General features: G+C 35.1%; 4 protein-coding genes across 4 annotated transcripts; 1 reads left to right on the top strand and 3 right to left on the bottom strand.

Moving 5' to 3' along the window:
• Window positions 1-1376: 1376 nt before the first annotated feature.
• Window positions 1377-5241, bottom strand: SEP2 (stress enhanced protein 2). Its single transcript, XM_086438100.1, has 2 exons — window positions 4851-5241; window positions 1377-1826 (listed from the first exon to the last, which is right to left on the bottom strand). Exons 1-2 carry the CDS (start codon window positions 5130-5132, stop codon window positions 1557-1559), a joined length of 552 nt encoding a protein of 183 aa, XP_086294226.1. The 5' UTR covers window positions 5133-5241; the 3' UTR covers window positions 1377-1556.
• A 1312-nt stretch (window positions 5242-6553) lies between these two features.
• Window positions 6554-8843, bottom strand: LOC147402762 (uncharacterized). The gene is given in 2 exon segments (XM_086438101.1): window positions 6554-7348; window positions 7351-8843. Coding segments are annotated over 2 exon segments (1494 nt in total). The 5' UTR covers window positions 8541-8843; the 3' UTR covers window positions 6554-7044.
• A 1633-nt stretch (window positions 8844-10476) lies between these two features.
• On the bottom strand, window positions 10477-11533 carry LOC147402761 (uncharacterized). The gene has a single exon (XM_086437530.1). It carries the CDS (start codon window positions 11531-11533, stop codon window positions 10703-10705), a length of 831 nt encoding a protein of 276 aa, XP_086293656.1. The 3' UTR covers window positions 10477-10702.
• A 6078-nt stretch (window positions 11534-17611) lies between these two features.
• Window positions 17612-24806, top strand: LOC147402760 (histone acetyltransferase of the MYST family 1-like). Its single transcript, XM_086438099.1, has 9 exons — window positions 17612-18060; window positions 18839-18927; window positions 19328-19387; window positions 20353-20562; window positions 21473-21541; window positions 22055-22216; window positions 23405-23498; window positions 24049-24191; window positions 24423-24806. Exons 1-9 carry the CDS (start codon window positions 17745-17747, stop codon window positions 24624-24626), a joined length of 1347 nt encoding a protein of 448 aa, XP_086294225.1. The 5' UTR covers window positions 17612-17744; the 3' UTR covers window positions 24627-24806.
• Window positions 24807-25282: the final 476 nt, after the last annotated feature.

Genomic DNA, 25282 nt, shown 5'->3' with positions numbered 1-25282 from the left:
TGTATTCGAATAACAAAACCAAATCGGTCGAGATGAACAACCTGGAAAGACCTTACATTACAGTACTACTCACAACTAGAACATCATATCCTATCCCACTTAAACATGAAATCCTCAAAAAACAGACCACTAAGCTCCTTATATACTTTGGACCAACAAAACATAAGGCCAAGATAGACATAATTGTTTCTCTACAGTCCTTCTGTTTTCCCTCGAAAATGCATCTATTCCTTTCAATCCACAGCAATCTTGTTGTACCACCAAACGGGTGACCAATTGACGAGTGATGGCCAAAAGTAACCCACATCTACCAGACAGTGTTTATAAAGTTTATTTTTTAGAGAAACAACTTGATAGACATGTTGATAATTATATTAAAAGTTTTGAAATTTTAGTTATTAATTTAATATCCAAGAAATAGTCTTGGAGGCATTTTAATCCAAAAAATTAAAAATATATTGTTTTAAGTTCTGGTAGATTCCCACAAATGAAAAAAAAGAAACTACTCTGAATTATTTCTGCTTCTATCTATTTTGAGCTTTTGTATCGTGTGAAGCAAAGTTGAGTTGTTACCAAACCCAAATTTCAAATCCTGAAGATGAATAAGTGTGTTCCCAAGCAGAAAGTATAGCAAGTGGATATTTACAGCAATTTGTAGTGATGGAAAGCAACCAAGCAGCCAACCGATTTGTAGAAATAGAACCCAATGCCGACAAACTTCACTTGATGACACTCCACCATATCGTGTAAAGTCATGATAAAGGGACGCGCTAAAACATACGCAGCTGATGTGGCAAGTGCACAAAAAAAATGTTTCTGTGCCCTTGCCACATAAGCCACGCACACTTTAGCTAGTCGTTTTATCATTAGCTATCATTACGCAACAAATTAGGGCAGTCAATGGATTGAATTCATGTCACATTGAGATAAATCTGAAACTGACTCCTTTAGGGTAGGAATCATCCTTTGGTTAGATCTGAACACTCCTCTGAATGGACCTTTATCAATTCTCAACATTTGGACTCCAACCCAATCTGATAACACAATCAAATTGAATAAAATTTGACTCATTTAACAAAATAATTTTAATATTTCCCTGCATATCATGTGATCTTCATATCCCTGTTGTAATGAGACATGGTTGATCCAGAATTGTTCTATTATCTTATTGAATCTCAAATCCTAGATCTAAACTCTAATGGATTATTAGATTGGATCATATAAGATTTCAGGTCCAATCCAATCCATCTACACCCCTAGCAGGGAGGGAACCCAATTACTACAAACAGAACATACAAAAATAACTCAAGCCTTAACAATGACCATCATCTTATTGTAGCCCATCCTTCTCGACCATATATAGACACGTATAAGTATTTATGATAAGGCTTCGATGTAGATAAGTATGCTGCTGCTGATACAAACAGTTACAAATGCAAATCTAAATTTACAAAATGAAAATATTGTGTAACATTCAACTTATTGGAGGGATCAGTCAATAAAGTATAAGAGAGTGGATGCATTGTAATAAGACCTATAATGTACTAAATTTTCTTCTATATCTCATCAGACCAGTCATTAAGCTCGCTTTCGTAGAACAAGCCATCTATGAGATTGTCAATTAGGGAATCGATGAAGGTGTTAGCACTAACAGTGAAGATACGACCCACTCTGGTTCGGGCACTTGAGAACCAAGCAAAAGCGGCAGCACAGACCACAGCACCCAAACACACCCCTAGGGCTTCGGCAATCCCTTGTAACTCCATCTTTCTGAATAATGAGTTTCCAGTGACAACTTCCATTGTCACTGTAGCAGCAAATACAACCTAAATCAAGAAATTCAACGGAAATCAGTATGGTGATGATGGTTCAACGAGATACGTTGTTCAACATAATTGAGATAAATTTTCAAGTTTCGGCCAAGACCAAGACAAAAAATTGAGCCTGAAACATTCAATGTTTTGAAAATGCTTTGGTTTGTCTCAGAACAGTCTTTAATTTTCTCCTCATCAAAACATTGTCTCTGAGATGAGGATTTAGGCTATATGTTTGGTAACACTTCTGAAGTCTAGAAACTAAAAATTGACTTCAGAAGTTTCATCCAATGTCCCTTATCGCTAGTTCAAAACCTCTGAATTTCAATTCTAAAGTCTGAAAATTGAAACGAAACAAACAGAAATAAAGTTTGTGAAGTCTGAATTTTAAAGGTGGACCACCTCCATTCAGACTTAAGAAGTGTTACCAAACACACATTCACCTTAGTTATTAAAACCCAAATCTATAACAATCATGCAAATAATATTATCCAATCATTGCAGATGCTAGCTAGCTCAGGTGGTAAAGTCTTTGGGTGATGATACCAGAGACTTGGGTTCAAATCCAGCTAGCACCGAGTTACTAAACTTGGTAAAAACAGGTTTGCCGATAAAAATTAAAAAAAAAAAAAAAGGATTATCCAATTATCATGTTTAGTTTGGCCTATGTGAGCCTTAAGCAAGGCTATCAATGGATTGGATTGGATCAAATCTCAAATCATATTTGATCCAATATGACAATACATGGTTTACAATCATTGGGCTGTCCACGATTCTTCAACTTGTAAACTAGGGTTAGAAGTTTTGTAATGAGCTGATTTTTGGTGATGATGATCTTCTCACCATAGAGATCATCGTCACAAAAAATCCGGCCATTTTGAAACCTCTATCTCATTTATTAAAAAACGCTTGGCATAATGTTTGGTTTTCTTTAGGGCTGAATGCTTCCTTATATATATACAATAAGCCTATAATAAAATAATACATAAATATATATGTTATATTATATCCATGGGAGCCGATCGAATGCCAACTATTTGGCCAACATTTTGTCCTACATGGGTTAGAAGTCTTGGAATAGGCTGATTTTTGGTGAGGATGATCTTCTCATCATAGAGATCATCTTCACCAAAAATCAGCCCATTCCGAAACTTCTAACCCATGTAGGACAAAACGTGTTGGCTAAATAGTTGGCACCCAAACTGCTCCCTATATATATATATGGGGTCCCGTTCAGCACCCTAAGCTTTACCACACACTTTAACAAACGTGTTTTGTCTTACATGGGTTAGAAGTTTTGGAATGGGCTGATTTTTGGTGAGGATGATCTCTATGGTGAGGAGATCATCCTCACCAAAAATCAGCTCATTCCAAAACTTCTAACCCCATCAAAAATGGTTTACAAAAAATGGACGGTCCACGATTTTTCAACGTGTAAACATGGGGCTAAACATTTCGGAATGGGCTGATTTTTGGGGAGGATGATCTTCTAATCATAGAGATCATCCTCACCAAAAATCAGCCCATTCCAAAACTTCTAACCCATGTAGGACAAAAAATGTTTGTTAAAGTGTGTGGTAAAACTTAGGGTGCTGAACATTTCCCATATATATATATATATATATATATATATATATATATATATATATATATATATATATATATATATAGATTTTGAGCAATTTAGTTATCAATATACCTATTATACTTGTATTGTGTTAAATGGATCTAATCTGAACCAATCCCAATCCAAAGCTTATCAATATTAAAGATATCACTATGTTTTGAAATTGATGATATGCCCCCGCTACCCTGCCTACAATTTATTTTTCTTCAAAAAAAACTGGTTATCTTCAAACTATTAATTTCTAGAGAAAACTATTTTTCCTTTTTTTTTTTTTTTTTTTTTTCTGATAAGTGTAATAATTTCATTAACAAAGAAAGCAGAAAGGAGGCTGAGGCACCCCCCAAACAAGAAAGAGAAGAGAAAAAAAGAACATCAAGAACAAGCAAAACTAAATGTTACAAAGAGTATCCCATCTGCAAACGAAATCCTGAAAAGAAATGCCCTCGAAATCCCTTTTAAGTTTGGACCAAAAGTATAGCAAACCCAAAATCTCCCGCATCCCTGCGTGGGACAAAGTGTCCTTACTTTAGAAAACTCTTATTCATTTCCTTCCAAAAGACACATTCAATGTCATCTTTATTCCATTGTGTTGTATTTAATGCCTTGTATATAACTCTTAATTTCTTTACCAAAAACTTCATCCTTCTAAAATATTATATTGTTCTTGAGATTTGAAGGTTAAAAGTGATAAATTCACCCCCAAAAATCCGTTATCTTCAGGCGATTAACTTCAAAGGTACACTATTTTTAACCTACTCAAGCCATAGTAAAAACTAGGTTGATGCGGGTGGTATGTAATCGAGGGGTATCTCTATTCTCTAAATCACCCTTATAATTATCAAATAAAAAAGAGAACTTTTATTAATACACCAAATTTTACTTATAACACACCAACTTACATGTAAACAAGTATTCACGTGTTTGAAACCTCACCAAGCAATGAATTCCTTCGGGCCACGCTGAGGGTCCAATTGACCCTCAACTCAACCAGTTGCACGTAGGACTTTCAGAGGGGGTTGGGCATGTGACCATGGGATTGGCCTCGCCCAATGGGTGGGGATACCCACGATTAGCCAATATATACATATACAACGTTTAATGGGTCGTAAGTAAAAGTTGGTGTGCCAATAGAATTTCTCAGTAAAAAAAATATTGAAATAGTGATGGCTTGGCGTATCTGGATCTGGACTCAGATCCCACGATCCCAAATCAGATTGATTGATTCCGGATCGGTCTGAACTCGACATGACTCGATCTAAAATCAATTTAACTCAGGTCTAATTCGGTGCTGTCAACGACTTGAACATACTTGATTTGACTGAACCAACGGTCTCCGGTTACAAACCTTAATCCACTCGAGCACGTTTGCTAAAGCCAAGAAAGAGAGAAAAAAAAAAAAAAAAAATTACCATAGCGAGTCGACCAGAGACGATCTCGAAATCCTGAGTCTTTCTCGAGTTCTCGATATACTCAGATAAAGAAGCGAAGAAAGGTGACACGTCATCATCATTATCTCGCCGAGTTCTGATCATTCCTGTGCGATCTGAACCGTAGGATCTAAGAGTGCACACTCGAGGCTGAAGGACGATCTTCACGCTATCAGCTGGAGACGAATCGGCGAGTTTCAGCTTCGGAACAGCCGATTTTTGCGATTGCAACTCGCAGAAGATCGCCCGCGCGGCCGTAGCCATTGAGAGTGAGAGGACCTTCGAGCATAGGCTTTGCAGAAATGCCGACTTTTGATTGTTCTTTCCGTATGGTTGGAATGTTCGCGGTGTTCTAAGATTCCACGTCTCCCACCCGCGAATTTGACATACGAAGAAGACGACTTAATTTTGTGGGTCCCACAGTCGACGTGGTACCTATGTTCTACGCTAGCGTTGCTTTCGCAGTATCGCTTAGCAATAGCACGCCTGTATGGAAAGCGATAGTTTTTTATTCAATAATTTAAAGCGCGTGGCGTTGTATAACGGGTCCTCTGAACTGAACAATGGGATTTCAGGAGTGTTTGGTTACAGGTTTCAAGTGGACCCATCCAAAAGAAACCCTAACATTTTATTTGGATGAAAGAGGTGGTTGCAATGAGTAGTGGCACATTATGCACCACCCTAAAAATCAGTGTAGGTGGTGCTTCCACTACCGACATATTTGGTGGCACAATTTGCGGTAGCTTTCACTCAGGTGCCTATCGAATATTGTAAAAGAATTATTTTAACAACATTGAAGATGATTGATTTTGAGGATAAAAAATTCAACTGTTTTTGTCATTTCACAACCGAGTTGGTGGCACAACTTGAAAAGGTAAATTAAATAAACACATACAATGCCTGATAAGTTTGGGGGTTCAACCCAAAATCAATTGAGAATGAGTGGAAAGGCCTAAGAACTTATAAGGAGAAAGACAAAGCAATGAGTATCTAATGTGGGACTAAACTCAACTTGTCGCACATATGTGCTAAATTGGGCCCAAAGCATGTAAAGATATGAACTGGATGACATGAAGGAGAGAAAGGTCCACTCTGATACCATGATAAGTTTGGGAGTCAACTCAAAACCAATTGGCAATGAGTGGAGAGACCCAAAAGTTTTTAAGGGGAGAAACAAGGCAATGAGTGTCCCATACCATGATAAGTTTGGGGGTTCAACTCAAAATCAATTGACAATGAGTGGTGAGGCCCAGGAACTTATAAGGAGAGAGACAAGGCAATGAGTATCCAATGTGGGACTAAACTCAACAACGCCCACGCATATACACACAAATTAAGCAAAAAATTTGATCCAAAATCCACAAATTAAGTCAAGTTGTAGCGTAGGCACCTGGGTGCACACACACACGAAATCACATAAGAAATTTGATACAAAATCCATAAATCAGAAAGCAAGAAAAATAAAATGAATCTCTTAAGCCATTGATCAATTTTCTAGTTTGCATTATAAATCCAAGAAAGAAGTTATACATAACTAAGAGAATACTAATTGACGATAAAAAAGTTGAGGAACATATAAGAATGTTAATCTAATAACATTTAAAGATGTAAATTTACATCTGTACATATAAATGTCATTTATAAAATGGGCATCTTAAGCAAGACTGCAAAGCATACAACATAACTGCAAAAAATAAAACTGATGGCACATAAATAGAACAATGTAAATAAAGGTTTACATGATCACTAACATTTCCAAGCACTTTGCCATCATAAACGTTGACTTCCAACACAACGTCGGTCATTAGATTGGCATGGTTTAATTTAATACAATTGTTTGGACTTGCAAAGCCTGCAATAACTAAAGAAACAATACATCAAATAGCCAGACTGCAAAGGGTATGAAGTAGAATGGGAGAAATAAGCATCATCTCTGTTTTGTACCACAATGACATGTACATGCAAGAACAAACATTAGCTCATTAGATTGGTTGAAATTATGATAGAATTATTGCTGGCAAATGAAATAAATTTGTAAAATTAAGTAATTATGCATAACATCACCTGGAACCGAAAACAAGGCTGTAATTCAACACAAACTCAACATCCTTTGACATGAAGGACAAGATCCAAGTGAGATCCAAGGAAAACTGTCTTAGTATTTTGGTGTCATGAATCACACGCATCCATGTACTAGACTTCTTCTTATAAGAATGCCTCTCTTTCTCATCTCATCACACAAAATTGAAATCTCAACTGCATTATTCTGCTTGAGGTAACCTCTAACCAGAACATCATAAACTACAGCATCAGAAGTGATCCCCTTTTTCAACATCTCCTCAAAAACCTGTTTTGCCTCAATCATAAGCCCTTTATTAACTAAACCCCAAATAAGCGAACCATAAGTGAACAAGTCAGGTTCTATACCCTTCCGAACCATTATGTTCTTAAGCCTAAACGCCTCCACTAAGTATTATATTCATGGGAAATTTATTTTCTAGTATTATATTCAGGCACTAAGCCTGAAACTGATATCTCCCTAAAGATCATATCAGCTCCAAAATCATGCTTGAACCCTCTTGCCAACATTTCCCCATATAAATCCAAAGTAACTTTCATGTTGCCCACTTTGAAATGGCTGTCTATAAGCGTGGTCAATATCATCTTATCTGGAGGGACTCCTTTACTCTCCATCTCTTCCCTAATCTCTATCGCTTCATGTAACATGCCTTTACCGCATAGACCCCCAATGACCGCCCCATATGCCGCTACATCAAGCCTGATCCTCTTACAATGCATTTGGTTCAAATACTTCATGGCCAAATCCATATTTCCTTTCTTGAAGTGACCATCTATCATCGAAGTGTAAACAATAGAATTGGGTTCAATCCCATCCTCCTCCAACATTTTCAAAAACAAACCATCTGCTCTTTCTAACATTCCACGTTTACAAAAACCATCTATTAAAGCATTGTAAGTAACAACATTCGGTGAAAACAAAGACTTCAACATTGTTTCATACAATTCAAAGGCAACTTCCAAATTACCATTCTTGCAATGCCCATCAATTAAACAAGTAAAAGTAACCAAATTGGGAGATATTCCAGCATTTTTCATGTCATTGAAGAACAAATAGCTCAAATCCAATTTCCCCAATTTAAAGAACATATCGATAATTGTACTATATGTAACCACATTGAGCGAAAAACACTTCCACATCAAACCAAGATAAACAAAAACTTCCCTTTGCATTCCATGTTTACAAAATCCATTAATCAAAGTATTAAATGTAACTAGATCAGGCTTACATTCAGTATTACGAAGCCGATTCATGAGTAAAGAAGCTCCCTTTAAATCTTTAATCCCACAGTACCCATCAATTAAAGAGTTGTAACTAATAATATCAGGCTCACATTGGATTCTTGGCATCAAATTTAAGAAATCTTTAGCCATTTTTGGGTTCCCAAGTTTACAGAAAACTGAAATTATCGAATTGCAGGATGAGAGGTGAGGATAATAGCCTCTGGAGATCAAATCAAACAAAATTTTAAGTGATAATTCTCCGCAATGCAATGATATAAGCTGGTGAAGGAGCTTATTGCAAGACCATGAACCAGGGAATCTCGCATTTCTTCGCAACTGAGCGAAGCATTTTAGGGCTTTTATGGTCATTGCAGTCGATCTAATTTTGGTTTGATAAGTAACCCATCTTCTCTTTTTAGGGTTTAATTGTGCCAAGATCAAAGAAATTTATGGGTATGTGATACAGGGGAAAAAAAAAATCGAAAATAAAATCGCTTAAATTTAAAAGAGCTATGAAATTCAAGGAAAAAATCGAAGATTAGGTTCTACATGCACAACCCTTACTTCGAAGAGATTGAACAAGAGTACTGCACCTTATAAGCTCGAACCCTAAAAATTTCAGAATAAGTATGGTTTCAGCGCCATGAATAAGAACATCGCCAGCTTATTATAATTCAAACTGAAATGACCAAAACACCACCATAAATCAAAAACATTTTGGTTATTTAGACGTAGACTCCTCTACGTTTTAATGAATATTTGAGTTACCGGTCCCGTGTTTTCGAATTTATGATATGGCCCCTTGACGTTGGTCCTCTCTTATACATTCATAAAAATGACCTAAAAGTCCCTATCTTCATTCTTTTACTTTAAAAATCCAATCTTATTCACTAGATTTGAAGATAATTGGTTGTGGGAAGAAAGTCAACATTTTTTGGTTGAAGTGGAAAATGAAGGCTTTTAGATCAATTTTCATTAATACATTAGAGAAACCAAGTTTAAAGGAGTATATGATCAGTTTGAATGTGTAGAGTAACTCAAATGATATTCCCCAAAACGTGGAAGGGTATGTCTAAATCATGAGCGGATCTTTTGTTGCCCATCTTTCCTGTAGCTCATGTTTTATAAACCATAAAACATCACATTAATAAAAGATAACAGTTTAGTCCTCTTTTATTCATGGTTTAAATCAAATTTGGTATATATATGGGATTAGGATCCGTGTACACATATATCTACAACGTGTTTTGTCCTATGTGGTTGGCACAATGTTTAGCTCTCTTTAAGGCCTCTGAACACCACTCATATATATATATATCTTTTTGTCAAATTGAGGGTTAAAAATGGATGGTCAGTGGACTCCTATATGTAAATGATTCTCTGTAATTGTCATAATGATGTGGCACACCCTCAATCGTTGATTGTAGTTCTAGAGAGCAACAGGAAAGACAGGTTACAAAGGATCTGCTGCTATCTAAATCACCCCATGTCTTTAATTTATAAGGTATTTTGATCATTTCAGTTTGGCTTATAAAGCAGATGATGTTCAAGTTCATGGCACCCAATATTGAGCTATTGAATACATTGACGGAATCATAGTAATAGGCCTTGGATCTAATCACTTAATATTGGTTGGCGGTTGAGCCTACTAAAGGATCTACAACACTTAGTCGAGCTCAATCAATTGATGAAGTGCTCGAATTTGAGTTCTTTGTAACATGAGAATGAATTATTAATATGAGGGACAACCAAACAATGGAGTTCTGATTCATAAGTTTAAGTCCAAAAGTTCAACTTTCAATACCCTTGGATTGGTTCCTAATAGGGTTAAGAGAGGAATGATGGAGATAAGTCATGTACATTTTTAAAATATCTATGAGAGGCATTTCATCATTCATGGTTCATCTCATCACATATATCCTTAAAGACATAGTCAGTTACATTAAGAGAGATGCTATTTTCAAATCAACTTTTGCTAATGCCACGTCAATTTCTATGTAAATGTAAATCACAAAATTGCTCACAGTTGGGGTGGCAATAGTAACTCTCTAGATAAAGCCAATAGTCTCTAACATCGTAGATCTGCTGTCTTCGGAATACAAAATTGCGCTTTTTTATGGGAATCACAATTTTGTATCTAAGGAAAGCAGATCTAGGGTTTCCAAGCCTGTTGCGTCAGGCAAGTCCAATGAGTATACCACGTGCCTAAGTCAAATTATCAGTAGTGGTTTTATTATCATTGATAAACTGAAGGAACCCTTCCCTGAAACAAATCAAACGAGAATAATTATAAATCCTCAATCAAGATTCTCTTTAACTCTTGAGGGCTGCAAGAAACATCTTCAATTACAACAAAGTCCACTCCAAAGGAACCCTACACCATAAGCTCCCTCAAATAATCAAATAATAGTAACATCATAGGCTCCCCCAAATTGTATCTCCAAGTAATGTTGTGTTGTATTAATAGAAAGTGAAAGAATTCAACAAAAATTACAAAAGGAGGAAGACACACTCTTATTTTTAGTCATTAATTACCATTCAACACCATAATCATGATTAACTCTAACCCTACTTCCATTTCCATCTCCATTTTCATAGATTCTACCCATCTGCAAGGCACCCATGTTTGAGTTATCTCCGTAGCCAAACACCCTTCCTCCATCTCCAAACCTCTGTGGAATTACTGGACTTTCATGCAAATTAAACCCACGGTCGAAACCTGAAATATTTGCTTTGGTACTTGAAAGGTTAATAACTTCGTTAACTCCATTAGTAATAGTAGTATCTTCAGTAGGAGACTGGTCTCCTTGTCTAGCCATGGAATTCTTCTCCCCTTCTGTCTCTCTATACTTGTTAAGGTAAATCTTTAGAGACCCAACATAGTTCTCAAAGCCTAGAGCTGTCATCGCCCATAGAAGATCGTCACCGTTGATCGTCTTTCTCTTCTCTTTTGAACATTTATCGGATGCTTCGCCAGTGATGAAGCTGATGAACTCCGATACACACTCTTGTACCGTCTCCTTAGCTTCTTTCGATATCTTTGCATTGGCTGGAAGTGATTTCTTCATAATTCGGCTAACGTTCGCAATGGGTAGGAATCGGTCTTGCTCCTTAGAAGAACTGTTGGATACGTTACTGATAATGGTGCCGGAGTCTGTGTCGGAAGGCGGACTTTCAACTGGGCTGTTGTGTCTTCTGCTTCCTGTCATGGAGGAGAGATTGTAAGAGAAGCAGAAGAGAAGCAAAGGAAGGATGAGAGAATCAGTGCAAGTGGGCTGGGTTTTAAAGCTGAGAAGGAAGGGTGGAAAGACGGATTGATGTGGACACAAGGACAGAAACACTAACTTGATAATAAGAAACATTAACTCAGTTAGATGCTTTCCGAGTTGACTCAACAACTTGTTGGTCGGCCTTGGTCGAACTGTGTGTATGAAGGAGAATTATCAACACTCTCTATCCATCTCAATTATTTACCGAGTTAACTCGATTGATTGGCTCATTTGCAATGATGGTTGGACTAGAAGTGAGTAGGAAGAAAATAGTGAGATGGGTAAATCACCTAGTTGACTAGGATAACTTGAATTATGTGTCCAAGCTTTGAATAACACCTCGCTCTTCAAATATAGACTCACTGAGTCAAATATGGAAAAAAATTCGTTTTTTGTTTTTTCCTTTTGTTTGATTTCATGTTTCTGACTCGGTGAGCCAACTTAGTTGAATGGATTGTATGAGTGGCACGTACTCGGTTGACCAGTTGGTTCTTGTGACTTTGTGCTAAAGTTGGCATGCTAACTGTGAAGAATAATTTATTTGAAGTCCAGACTTTAGAGAGGGTGAGGAAAGAAGCCTTCCTGATGGCATCTTGAAAGTAGTTTGCTACACCTCAGTGCTGCAAGCCTTGATACGCCAGCCCACTGACTCGCGAATCTATATGGCGCATTTTTTTGTTAAAAGTTAGCGTGATTGGTGATTTCTATCTATTGGATTCATCACATGTTTAAAGAATGGGCTCATGGGATAAATATTCACAGGTCAGTTGGACCAAGGGTGAGCCAGGTGGCATTTTAGAGAGTGGGGGTGGATCAAACTTTGCTCCCCTTCTGATGTAGTAAATACTTTACCCACCATTATTATGGTGATGGAATCAATCAAAATGGTGGGCCCAAATTGTCCTAGATGGATTAAAGAAAGCTTCCCATCCTATACAAGCGTGCTTCTAATTTATTTGATTTAGTTCTTTAGGTGTTTAGAATTAATCTCTACCTTTGATTCTTACCAATGGACATGGTATCTTGAACGGCCCAAAAAAAGGAAGAAAAAGGGTTGTTGGCACATATGCCTACTGTCCTCTCCCCCTTTTTTTTACTTGTTTTGTCTCATCACCAAGATGCTGCACCATATCAATGATGTATTAAACATGGAAAATGCTGGAATGACACAATTGGAGACACAAAGGTGAAAAAAAAAAAAAAAAAGATGTGGTGGCACACACATAACCGTTGATGCTTTCTATGGGACATCATTTTGTCACCTTTGTGTCTCCATTTGTGTCACCCCAACACAACTCATTAAATAATATCAAGCCATGGTTGCAAACCCTATGTTTGTGTTTGATTGCTAGGAAAATTTGTAGGAAAATAAATTCCTAGAAAATGATTTGTTGAAAAATGTGAGTTTTCAATGGTCACCCATCAGGAGTTAGCTGAGATGGTAAGACACGGCTGGGGTTACTCTTCAAGTCGTGACTTCGAGTCTTTATATGCCTCTTCACGTGTAGAGTGGGATGGTGTGTGTAGCTGTAGGCTAGACTCTCACCTAAGGTGGGGATACTCCTAGGGTTTATTAAAAAAAAAAACCAAACTTGCAATAGTCTTTGAAAATTCATTTTCTTAACCAAAATCATCATCATTATTGAAGTCATATCTTTTGGGGTCAGTTGAAAGGATGCATTTCTTATTTAGTTGTTGGGAAAGTGCAAGTCATCTATAACTGCATAAAGGTACGTTTGATTGCTGGGAAAATTAACCTTCGAGAAAATGCTATTTAACAACAAATTATACATCATTTTTTGGGAAAAGTTTCTTGTAATTGTGAGAAAATGATATTCAAGTGGGATGATAAAATTAGAGGCCGACTCACGCATATTGACCATACTATACCATAATCTGATCATCTTTTGTTGAAAACCCATTTTTTTGTGCAATCAAACCGCAGTAAATAATTTTCTCAACAATGAAACACACTCTAATTTTTTATTTTTTTATTTTTAAATCTTTAGCAAAAGAGTCGTGCTGGGGTGACACAGGATTTATTGTGATTCTCACAATTCTAACGTGGACTTGTATACATAACTGTAGATGGTTTTTACTCGTATCGCAAGGAAACAAATCTATGGTTATGTGCACATCCCACGTCAGACTTGTAAGAACCGCAGTAAATTCTTTTTGTCATTTCAGCATTTTCATTAGCAAAAACCCTTTAAACAAGGTTTAGACAAATGGCTTCATTAGGTATCGTCCCTAACTTATATCATAAGTGGGCTTTAAATAATAAATGTCCTTAACTTGCTGTCCCTTATTAAAATAGTTGCTAAAGTCTCAAGATTAATATACAAAGATGGTATTATTTTAAGTGATCTCCCCCAATCATTCACTTGAGAAACTACAAGAAGAAACTGAAAAACCTATACTATAATTTAGGGTTTGACATGGATGGAAGGTTCTCGGTTTTAGGTCAAACTTATTAGACTAATATATTTTGATTGATCTTGTCTGCAGAAACATTTTTTTTTCATAAAAATGAAGTATGATCTTCATAAAAACAATATAGTGTAAAAATATCATATGTCTGCAGCTTGCATCCAAAAGGGGAAATATTAGTCACTTGAGACAAGTTGAGATCCAAGTAGAAAGTTTATTTTACAAACTGAAAAAAACATAGGAACCATGGTATTAAAACTTGTTTTGAGGTATCGTCTCGGACGAGTTTTTCGATACATTTGAATCATCTCATTCAACAATGAAATAAATGAACCTTGATTTTAAATCTCGTCCCATACTTTTGACTTGTCTCTATCCATCTCGTTGGTGGATGATACCGAGGTGTATTGAATGAGTCATCTTGGTCTTGGATAAAATTTAAAATCATGATAAGTATTAAGCTTAAAAAAAAAAGTCTAAACTTTGTGTTACAAAAAATTTCAAACTCAACCGAATTAGGATCGGTAGGTTCTGAACGGTCTATTGCAACTCCCATGTGAGTAAGAGCTATTTAACTTGGCCCCAAATCGATTTAAGCCAGACACTATTTTGAAAAACTTAGCCGAGTAATTTAGGAAAATTATATAATGTAAAAAAAAAAAAAAAAAATCATAGATGGTAACATGGATCAAATATTGAACTATTCTGGTTTGCACATGAATATAATACTAGAAAATTTAATTTCCCAAAAGCCCCTTTTGGTGTGATATAGGGGATAGTAAGTCAAATTTGGAACAAAATATATGATATAGAAAGATGGCTTATAAGAGTTGTATTTTTGTATAAAACAAGTTCATAAAGTTAAATAATATCATATGTGCTATATAATGTAATGGAATTGTTTAAGGATGAAAAGGATGCCTTTGTTTTTATATTTGTGTCAATGTCATTAAACTGCCGTTCTGCCTTTTCAGACCTAAATTAAATTAAGATATATATATATATTTTTGTGAGTGTGCGTGTATGTGATTGAAAATTCAAGTAGACCCAATATCACCTCCTAAGCATGGCTTCAAAACTCGTCTAAGACCGAGATGTATTGTTGGAGTAGTCTCGGTATTAGGCATGGGCGAGATGGATGGACAAGTAGTTAATGTATCGGATAAGATTTAAAATCTTACGTTCATTTTTTTATTTTTGAATGAGATGTCTGAAACATATCGAAAAATTCATTCGAGACGACTCTATATCTGGCACAGATGAGATGGGAGGCGAGACCGAGTTTTAAAATCACGCTCCTAAATCATTCACCTAAATACCCTACCCATTTAGGCTTCTTTCTTTGTCATAAGCCTAATTTGAGAACATTGTGCATTCAACAGAAGTGCTTCTATAAATATATATATATATTTATTTATGGGAGATTACCGCCATATGAATCAGAATTGGGAATAATTTGACAAGGTAAAAATCAATAAAAATGAAGTTGGAAGAATTGAGAAAATTAAAATTTGATTATTAATCACGAAAATATAAAGATGTATTTATAAATTAAACAAAATAACGATTTATTCTTCTCCCAAACTAAACAAATCAATAATACTTTAAGCAAAGAGACGTTAAAAACACAAATTAACCCTTGTTTTATTAAAAATAAAAATAAAAATATCCTATCTCAATATCGCATGGTAATATTTTTATCATTCTCTATTTAGACGTAAATATTTTACCATTAGTCAATCATTAATCATAATTTGTCAATCAACTAATTAAGTTTTTCACTCCTTTTATATCTCTTCACCCTCCCCCATATTTTTTGAATAGAAAACTCAATTTAAGTCAGAGAGTATGTGCTTTGTATTATGATTTGTGATAAAAGTACAATTAATCATAAAATATTATTATGTTCTTATTATTAATTTTGTTCAATGTTATTTTAGAATAAGAATTAAAATGTCTAACAAATATATTGAGAAGTATCCAAGTGTTCTTGATTTGTATTAAGGCCTAAATGTTTGATACATCTGTGTAGAAGACAATTTTTCTTATAATAAATTTTTTAGACATGCTAGGGTGACATAAGATTTATGGTAATTCTCACAATTCTAACGTGGAGATGCGTACATAACCGTAGATAGTTTCTACTTGTATCACGAGAAAATACATCTATGATTATGTGCACATCCCACGTTAGAATTGTGAGAATTGCAATAAATGCCCTGTATCTTTCTAGCATTTTCCTCAATTTTTTACTTTTATAATTAAACTAATCTCTTAAAAGTACTCTATGGGATGTTTTAATCATCATTAATAAAAAAATATGACGATATTATATTTTCAGATAATGCTAAAGTACCATTGAAATGCACATCAAGGGGATGTTTGTGGCATGGATGTGTGTCAAAACCATAGATGCATTTCATCGAAATACAAAATATTTCTCACGATGTACATTTCAATGTTACTTTAGCACGACTCTATGTTTTCAAGTACGAGTGATTTTTTGCTCTCACATTACAACCACAATTAGACATTTGGTGTAAATGACATAAGCAATTAAAGAGGAAACTGCTCTCCTGACCACAGTGGAAAATGAAAATTTCTTAATCTGATCACCTCGTGTCACGATATTCTATGAATAAAAAAAAAACCCCCAACACAAAGGTAAACGACTGCACTTTTTTTTTTTTTTTCTCTTCCTCTTCCTCTTCCCTTTGCTTGTCCTTTCTGATTCACCTCTTTGATTTTTCTCGATTTTTCTTTCTTCTTCCTCCATTTTTCTTTGGGCTTTCTTCTTTTTCTTCTTCTTCTCATATTGGATCAAGATCTACTAAAGGTAAGAATCTAGATCTTATTTACTTTTTTGATTTTGAAGAATGATCTGAAAATAAGATGATGACGATGGTCATGATCTTTATCCAAAACAAGATCATAATCCAAATATAAGATCATGATCTTGATTTTGAAGACATCTTCAATGTAATTGTGAGAGAATGAAAATAGTGAAAATTATAAGAGAATCAAAATAAAGAGAATTGAGAAAGAATAAGAGTGTGAGATATGTATATATATACACATAGTCCAACGGCTAACTAACAGTCAAAAAAATAAAAATAATAATTTAAATTTATTTCTTTAATAAAAATCCGACCCTTAGATGGTCAAAATTTTGATTTAAAAAAAAAAATGAACCCTTAAAAGGCTGAAATTTTGAATTTTAAAAACATCAATCATTCAAGGGTTGAATTTTTGATAAAAAAGAAAAAAAAAATTGACTCTTAAAGGGGCCGAATTTTGTTTCTTTCGATAATTTATTCAAAATTGTTAATTTTTTTAATAAATACAAATTTTAATATATATATATATATATATATAATTTTCATTTCTTAAATTTACGTGATTTTAGAAATAAAAATATTTTGTGTCTATTTATCCTATTTAAATTTACTTATTATTTTTTTAATAAAAATTTGACCTTAGAGGGTCGGAATTTTGATTTTTTTTAAAAACCAGTCTCTAAAGGGTTCGAATTTTGTTTCTTTCGATAATTTCTTCACAATTGTTAATTTTTTTAATAAATATTATTTTAAATATATATATATATATATATATATTGATAATTTCCCTTTCTTAAAATAACGTGATTTTAGAAATTAAAATATTTTGTGTCTATTTATCCTAATTTGGTGTGTAACAGGTAACATCCTTAAACTGTGAGGTGCTAGAACATGAAGTTTGTGTGGCATTATAAGTTATCTTCAATTGCCATATCCTCGACTTCAACAAAACCCTAGGATCAATTACGATCTGTATCGAAAATTTCTCCCCAAACCCAAGCCAATCCCTTGTTTCTCTTCGTATCGCTGGTCCCAAGATGGGTTCGTTGGAAGAACCAGAGAAGACGACAGAGAACGGTGCAAACCCTAATTGCAACGGCAACCAATTGCAGTCAGATGACACCTTGGACACGCCGGAGCTAGACGATGGATCTCCCGGAAATCAGCCGGAATACACGCCGGAAACTGATTCAACGAGGAAGAGAAAGTCTGGCTTGCTCCCTTTGGAGGTCGGTACGCGCGTGATGTGCCGTTGGAGAGATGGAAAATATCACCCAGTCAAGGTCATCGAACGCCGAAAAATGCACTGCGGTGGATCCAATGCTTACGAGTACTACGTCCATTACACCGAATGTAAGTTCCTCAATTTTTCTATTTTACCTTTTTTCTCATTTTTGGATCGATTGGGTTAGATCTAGGGTTTCGGGGTTTAGGTTACAAAAGAACTGAACAAGGAAATTGTTTTTTGAAAATTTTAGGTATATTTGGCATTTTATTATGAGGATTATGAGGTTTTTCTTGAAAGATGTTATTAGTGGTAGGTTTCCCGAAGTTTGCTTTTCTCCTCCTAATTTTGGATCGATGGGGTCAGATATAGGGTTTTAGGGCTTAGGTTACAAAAGAACCCAACAAGGAAATTTTTTGACAATTTTAGTTATATTCGGCATCTTATTACGAGGATTATTAGGTTTTTTCGACAGATTTTGTTAGTGTTAGGTTTGATCAGTCAAATGGTGTACGAGATTAGAAGAGACTTGCAAATGGGTTTCGGTGAAAAAATTGAGGATGGAAGGTGTTAGGTTTTAATCAGTGAATTACAAATTTTGGAGTTTAAGAGCATTTGATTTGATCATTCTTTCATGAACCAAATTAATAGAAGAAAATTGTAAACTAGGATTTTTGAAGGTGTTAAATTTGATTTTTGGTAATTGTTTCTTGTTGAAGCATCGGGCTTAGTGCAGTGGTGCTGCAGAAATTTTTTTTTTGTCTTAACAGTTAACTTTAGCCGTAGAACAGCTAGTGTTAACCACCGGGCATTTCCATCTACATCCGTTACCATTAATTGTCATTCATAACTTCGGGTTCAATAGCTGCCTTTTTATGCTATGCATTGTTTTTGTTCTGTTCACAGTCAATAGAAGGCTTGATGAATGGGTTAAGCTTGAACAACTTGATCTGGAATCAGTAGAGGCTGACGTTGATGAAAAGGTGGAGGACAAGGTATTGTTTCATATCAACTTTCTCAATGCATGTTAAGTTATGCGAGTCATATTTTTATTGCAGTTGTATCCTACATATTGAGGAGTGCAAATAAGGGTTCCCTACACTTGTGGGATTATCTTCTATATTTGATGGATTTTTGAGGAGTTCCGCTTGTGTGTGTGTGTGTGTAGTTCACACGTGTGTGTCTTTTAAACCATTGGAATCTTGGGAACCCTTATAAGCTATCGTTACATTCTAAGGGATATGTTTTTTGGATGAAGTTTTCTCGGATCTATATCTCCTGTTACACATTTGTGTTTCTTTTCCCCAATGCCCCGTACATAATGATTTTCATCTTATAGAAAAAGGATTTTACTTTTACAGCTTGGAAGAAGTTTCTTACACATGGTCTTTTCAGGCAACGAGCTTGAAAATGACACGTCACCAGAAACGTAAGATCGACGAGTCACATGTAGAGGTATGTACAAATTCATCTTTTATTGTTTTGTAGGATTGTATTCGTTATTTGAAATAATTCTGTGCCCTAGCAAATTGAACCACCATACCAAATAAAACTGCGACTGTTGGACTTGCTTGTGCTTGCTAAATCTAAGATTTAGAGGAGAATGTTGCCACTTGGGAGTTGTTCAAGTGTTAGGGCATTACAACTAACTCTATCATCTGGTTTATAAAAGTAAGAAAACAGCTATATCCAGTTTTGGACTTTGAGGTGTCTGGGCCGTAGATGTTAGTTAGTCACCTTTTGTTTACTAAGATCCTATTGCAAGCACTTATTTAGAGAAAGTAAGAAAGATCTTATTACTATTAAATGCCAATTGTATTTGCATTACTCTTCTTGTACAAATTCTTAGGAGTTTTACATTTGATTCATGGAGATGGCACAAACATCTGATTAGCCACGTCATTGCCTAAGTTATCATTTACTTATATCCTAGTTGCTTGAACATTTTATATAAAATTTTATGTAAAGTAGCAGGCTACTCATTCGCATCCCTGTCATCAAGCTGGTCAACCTTTTTCAAATCCTCACATTAATTCTGATCCATATCTAGGCTGTAGATGTAGATCTAGATTGAATTGAACTGAGAACTCAAATTATGGTTAACACTTCTCATTCTACATGTATGTTTGCATTAAAAATACTAGTTATCGTGTTAACTCTTATTTATTTTTGTTAGTTTTAAATTTTCTTCAACTTGATTAATGGATGTTGTTGTAAAAGTAAGGGGTCAAAATGATAACAGTAAAGATGACACAAAATTAAATTACGTCTGGGAAATTCTCTGCATCTAACTTTAGATTGATGATGCTTATCTTCATTGTCTGAGCACTCTTATCAAATCCTTTTTCTATTTTTTATTTCTTATTTGTCTTGTAATTCCTTGATAAGTATCTAAAGGAATCGTTTTTCATTTTGCCCAGGGCCATGAAGAGCTTGATGCTGCCAGCTTGCGTGAACATGAAGAGTTCACAAAAGTGAAAAACATAGCAACCATAGAACTTGGAAGATATGAGATTGAGACATGGTATTTCTCCCCTTTTCCACCAGAATACAATGACTCTCTGAAGTTGTACTTTTGTGAGTTTTGCCTCAATTTCATGAAGCGCAAAGAACAGCTTCAAAGGCATATGGTGAGCTACACCTCAATTTTTTCTCGTTTTTGGAATTCTTCTTGACTAAAACAGTTACTTTAAACAAGAAAATAAGATTAATTCGGAAATCTTCTTTACTGTAAGAAAATCAAGGGCTATGTTGTTTGATTGTGGGCAATACATATCAGGTAACACCTTGATATAATACATGGACAAGCCCACGAGAAGTAGTTGTTTTTTTTTAAATATGTTTGTTTAAATTATTTGATGAAGATTTTTCTTGAAGTCATTCTTGGTTAAGAAAAGTTGCTTGGGAAGAGTGCAATCTCCATTTTCCCGAGAATGAGTATATAAGGAAATGCTATGTTTCTTTGACATGCCTACATTGCAATGCTTATTAGAAAATTCTTTAATTGAGATAATGACTCTACGAGCGAACCTGTTGTCTTCTGGAACTACTAATTAGATATCGTTACTTTTATTTAAATTGTGTGTAATTTGGGGAGAAGCCAAAATAGTCATGCATAGTTTGGTTGAGCAGTAATGCTACCAAGTTCACACATAGTGATAAAAAATCAAAATCACCATTTTGATCTAGTCAGTTGATGAATCTGAATTTTTTATTTTTATAGTTATAATGTTAGTTGTGGGTTTATCTAGAGGATATCTTCCATTTGAGTTGAAAGCTCCATTTATTTCTCACATTAAGGTTAAAATTTTGGGTGGATGGGATACACTGCACCATTTTGCTAATCATGACCAAGTTTGTTGTTTTGACCTTCCCTGCAGTGTATTTGTGAGACTTGACTTTTTCGATAGGTAGATGTATATTTCTTTTACACTTGTAGTTTGTGCATCAAACTAATGATGTTGGACGAGGTTACTGATTTTCTTTGTTTTCGTCTATTAGTAGCCTTTGTAAGTGATGCATGCCCTACTTTTTATGTAGAGAAAATGTGATCTCAAGCATCCGCCGGGTGATGAGATTTATCGCAGTGGCACCCTGTCAATGTTTGAGGCAAGTTCTCCTGCACTTCTTGTTCTAGTTGCAGTTGTATTTTATTTGATGGTTTAGTCATAATGAAATAAATAATCAAGAATGCACATTAGGCATGATGTTCCCTGAGTACTTTGCTCTCTATGGATAAATTCTGCCAATAATCAAATTTTAGAAAAAACATTGAATTATAGAGAGAGTGCAACTGTGCAATTTTCATCAACTCTTTTAGTTATCTATTATGAACTTCCATGTTACCATACCTAATTATGCGCAAATGCCATTTTTTTAGGTAAACTGGGAACTATGTTTTCAAATAATATGCCATCATTTCGGTGTAAGCTTGAAAAACAATTTGTTATAAGCTGCTGTTTAAGTTTACGTATGTGTTCTGACTGTTTAGTCATTTTTTTCTCTTAATCTTCTAATCTCTTAATCAGCTTTTGCACATCATACGTGGTCATTTTATTTTATTTCCAAATAATATATTTTAGTGATTGTTTAAATTCTGTAAGACTTCACATTTTGAAACAGGTTGATGGCAAAAAGAACAAGGTGTACGGGCAGAATCTTTGCTATTTGGCGAAATTGTTTCTTGATCACAAGACTCTTTATTATGATGTGGATCTCTTTCTGTTTTATGTTCTTTGTGAATGTGATGATCGAGGATGCCACATGGTTGGGTATTTTTCTAAGGTAATTATTTATATTGGCTATGTCTCATCTGTAAAATTTTCTTTACCTTACTATCTTGATATTTCTTTAAATTTAGTTTTATCGCAGTAGATTGGTGCTGTGGATGTAGAACATACATATATTAGAAAAATGGTAACCTGATTTTTGGCTTATGATATTCCAATTTGATAGTCTCACTGGAATGATGAGCAAAATCAGCTATAGATAAAACCAAGGTCTATTTTCAACTATGACCATACGAAGGGAACATTACAAACAATTAGGAAATTGATTTCATCTTTTTGATCATGATATTTACACTTGTTGCACATCTCTGATTGTTTATTTTTAATTATTCTATGAATATATCTGGACAAGATACCCTTTAAAGTAATAAACTGAGACAGTATATTAATTTTTGCACAGAGACTGCCATTAATCTATTAAGAGGTTCTCTCAGTCTCTGTACAACTGTACTTCATTGTATAAAACACGGGAACAACACCTTGACATTGCAGTGAAGTCATATATTTTAGTATTTGTTATATCCTGGGTATTGGTTTTCTGGATCCCTTGTTGCCCTTCTCAGATTTTCAGTTTCAAACTTGTGAAAGGGCTTGGTCGGGATACAAAAATAAACAGTATAGATATTTCGTAGTATAGGGGCCTAAATGTTAGTGGGTAACAAGCTTCCAAGAGCATGCTCTTAGGTCAGAGGCCAAAAGAATCCCCAGCTCCTCTGCACAAGACATAGTAGCCTTCTCAAGGAATCCGTGCCTTTGGAACACTGAAGTAGCAGATTTGTGGTCCTAATGTCTTGGATGTTTGATGCACCACAAATAATGGTTGAATCTAATGCCATAACTTTTTTTGTTTTCTTTCTTTATTCCATCTGTTTTTTCCTCTATTCCTCCCCCCTCTCCTTCCTTTTCTGATAACACAGTTCATTGAACCATTAGCAAAGATCTGCAAAAGAGGGAAGATATTTCCAACCGAGAAATGACATCTAGTAATACTCAAACATAAATCCCAAATCAAAGATTTCCAATTGTCCGGACTCCTCCATCTTCACCTCCTGCATAAGATAATCCTTTAGAAAAGGCTCATTGCACGTTGAATTCTGTAGTTTATGACTTTATGCAAGTTACTGCTCTGTTGTGCATTTGAGATTGTGAATTAATCATTTCAATGCCTCATCTCATGATGCAGGAAAAACATTCAGAGGAATCTTATAATTTGGCTTGCATTCTAACCCTTCCTCCCTACCAAAGAAAAGGCTACGGAAAATTTCTAATTGCATTTTGTAAGCTCTCTGTCACATACTTCTTCCTATATACTTTTTTCATTTCACTTGCTATTAATAGTGATTAATTTGACATTGGTGTATGGTATTTTGCTTCTATGTTTATTTTTCTTTCCTTTTTTGTTTCTCTGTTCATTATTTAGGCTGAGATGATCTCCTTTCGATTGTCTATTTTACTTCTCTGTACTGTGATGCTATCAGCTTGCTTTATTTTTTAGTTGGTCATCTTGACCATGTTTTGTTTCTTTTCTATGACGCTATCAACTTGTATGAATCCTCATGATAAAATGTACGTGTTAGTATAAAAAATTATCTTGCTTTTTAGGTCACAAAAATTACAACCCGTCGGCTTAGTCCCATAGTTTGTTTCTTTCTACTATTACTTTTTTTTATTATGAAAATTCTGGGCAAGGGGCTTGCCAATGGTTGTGGACACTCTGGCACATGTGCCAGGGTTACCAAGCATCATGATGACGGATAGTTTGTCCTCATTTTTATCTTGCATTATATCTAGTCAAAGTCATTGCTAATGTGAATGTAATATAAACAGCTTATGAACTTTCTAAGAAGGAAGGCAAAGTAGGGACACCTGAAAGACCACTATCTGACCTTGGACTGTTGAGCTACAGAGGTTACTGGACCAGGGTTCTCCTAGACATCCTGAAAAAGCACAAGGGAAACATTTCCATCAAGGTATGCTGCAGTGGTTTGGCCCTCACCAAAACTAAATTTGATCATAACGATTTTCTTTTGGCCCATGTTGAATGTTGAATTGTTGAATGGTTACTTGTCAGAAACAGAAGTAAAAAGGAAAATAAAATGCATAAGTTTGGACAAACAAAAGAGCAGTCTGACATGTCTATCGAAATGGTTATATTGTCATAGTGATTCTGTTTAAATATTTGTGTTTTTTATTTTTTGAAGGAGCTTAGTGACATGACAGCCATAAAAGCAGAGGATATATTGACCACCCTACAAAGCCTGGAGCTGATACAGTACAGGAAAGGGCAGCATGTCATCTGTGCAGACCCCAAGGTCCTCGATCGCCATCTTAAAGCAGCTGGCCGTGGGGGTCTAGAGGTTGATGTTTGCAAATTAATCTGGACTCCTTACAAAGAACAAGGTTGACGACTTCCTGAGGGTTGTGTCTATCAGATCTTTGAAGTGCATGTAAAAATGTAAAATATGGGTATGCATTACTAGAATAATTGATTTCTGGGTTGAAATTTGTGGGCTATTTTCATCCCGATTTCTAGAACTGTATTAATTTGGATCCAATTAACAAAATAGTTGGTCTGGCTTCTGGAAGAGTCCTCTTGTCATGTTTGCTTTTGTCCAGCCTAAAATTCTGTGTTAACCCTGTAAAATGCACAATATCTATGGTAGTTTGTGACCAGGCGACCAAACATACAAATATTTGCATTGATTTACAGCCGAGAGCGATGTTCAAGAACTTGTTTGGTTGCTATAGATGGGGCCTGATGGCGTTGCTTGTTTGTTACTTCATGATTTACTCTTGCTTCCAGGTGGATTCATATTTATTAAAATTATATTTAATTATTTTGAAGGTCCTTTGATTTATACAATTATTTTTCACATTCTTAAGGTAAAATAATTAGTAGTTATTATGTTATATAAGACTATGAAGGTGGAAAGGTAAAATATTAAGGAGGGTAGAAGAGCGCAAAGACAATAGGATTGAAGGGGTAAAAGATCGAAATAGGTAGAAGAAAAAAACAAGTATAAAGTTAGTGGTATTTTTGAAAAGGACAAAGTAGAAAGGT

This window comes from Akebia trifoliata, chromosome 4, assembly GCF_017979445.1.
Source record: "Akebia trifoliata isolate Shusen 1 chromosome 4, ASM1797944v1, whole genome shotgun sequence".
Lineage (NCBI taxonomy): Eukaryota > Viridiplantae > Streptophyta > Magnoliopsida > Ranunculales > Lardizabalaceae > Akebia > Akebia trifoliata.
Note: the sequence above shows the minus strand (reverse complement) of the source record. Positions and strands in the feature narration are given on the sequence as shown.

Coding starts and splice junctions, on each gene's coding strand:
- SEP2 (XM_086438100.1), bottom strand. CDS start 5,132: ATGGCTACGGCCGCGCGGGCGATCTTCTGCGAGTTGCAATCGCAAAAA. Junction 1,827..4,850: donor TCTCTGGTCGACTCGCTATG/GTAATTTTTTTT, acceptor TTCTTGATTTAG/GTTGTATTTGCTGCTACAGT.
- LOC147402761 (XM_086437530.1), bottom strand. CDS start 11,533: ATGTTTCTTATTATCAAGTTAGTGTTTCTGTCCTTGTGTCCACATCAA.
- LOC147402760 (XM_086438099.1), top strand. CDS start 17,745: ATGGGTTCGTTGGAAGAACCAGAGAAGACGACAGAGAACGGTGCAAAC. Junction 19,388..20,352: donor TCGACGAGTCACATGTAGAG/GTATGTACAAAT, acceptor CATTTTGCCCAG/GGCCATGAAGAGCTTGATGC. Junction 22,217..23,404: donor TGGTTGGGTATTTTTCTAAG/GTAATTATTTAT, acceptor CTCATGATGCAG/GAAAAACATTCAGAGGAATC.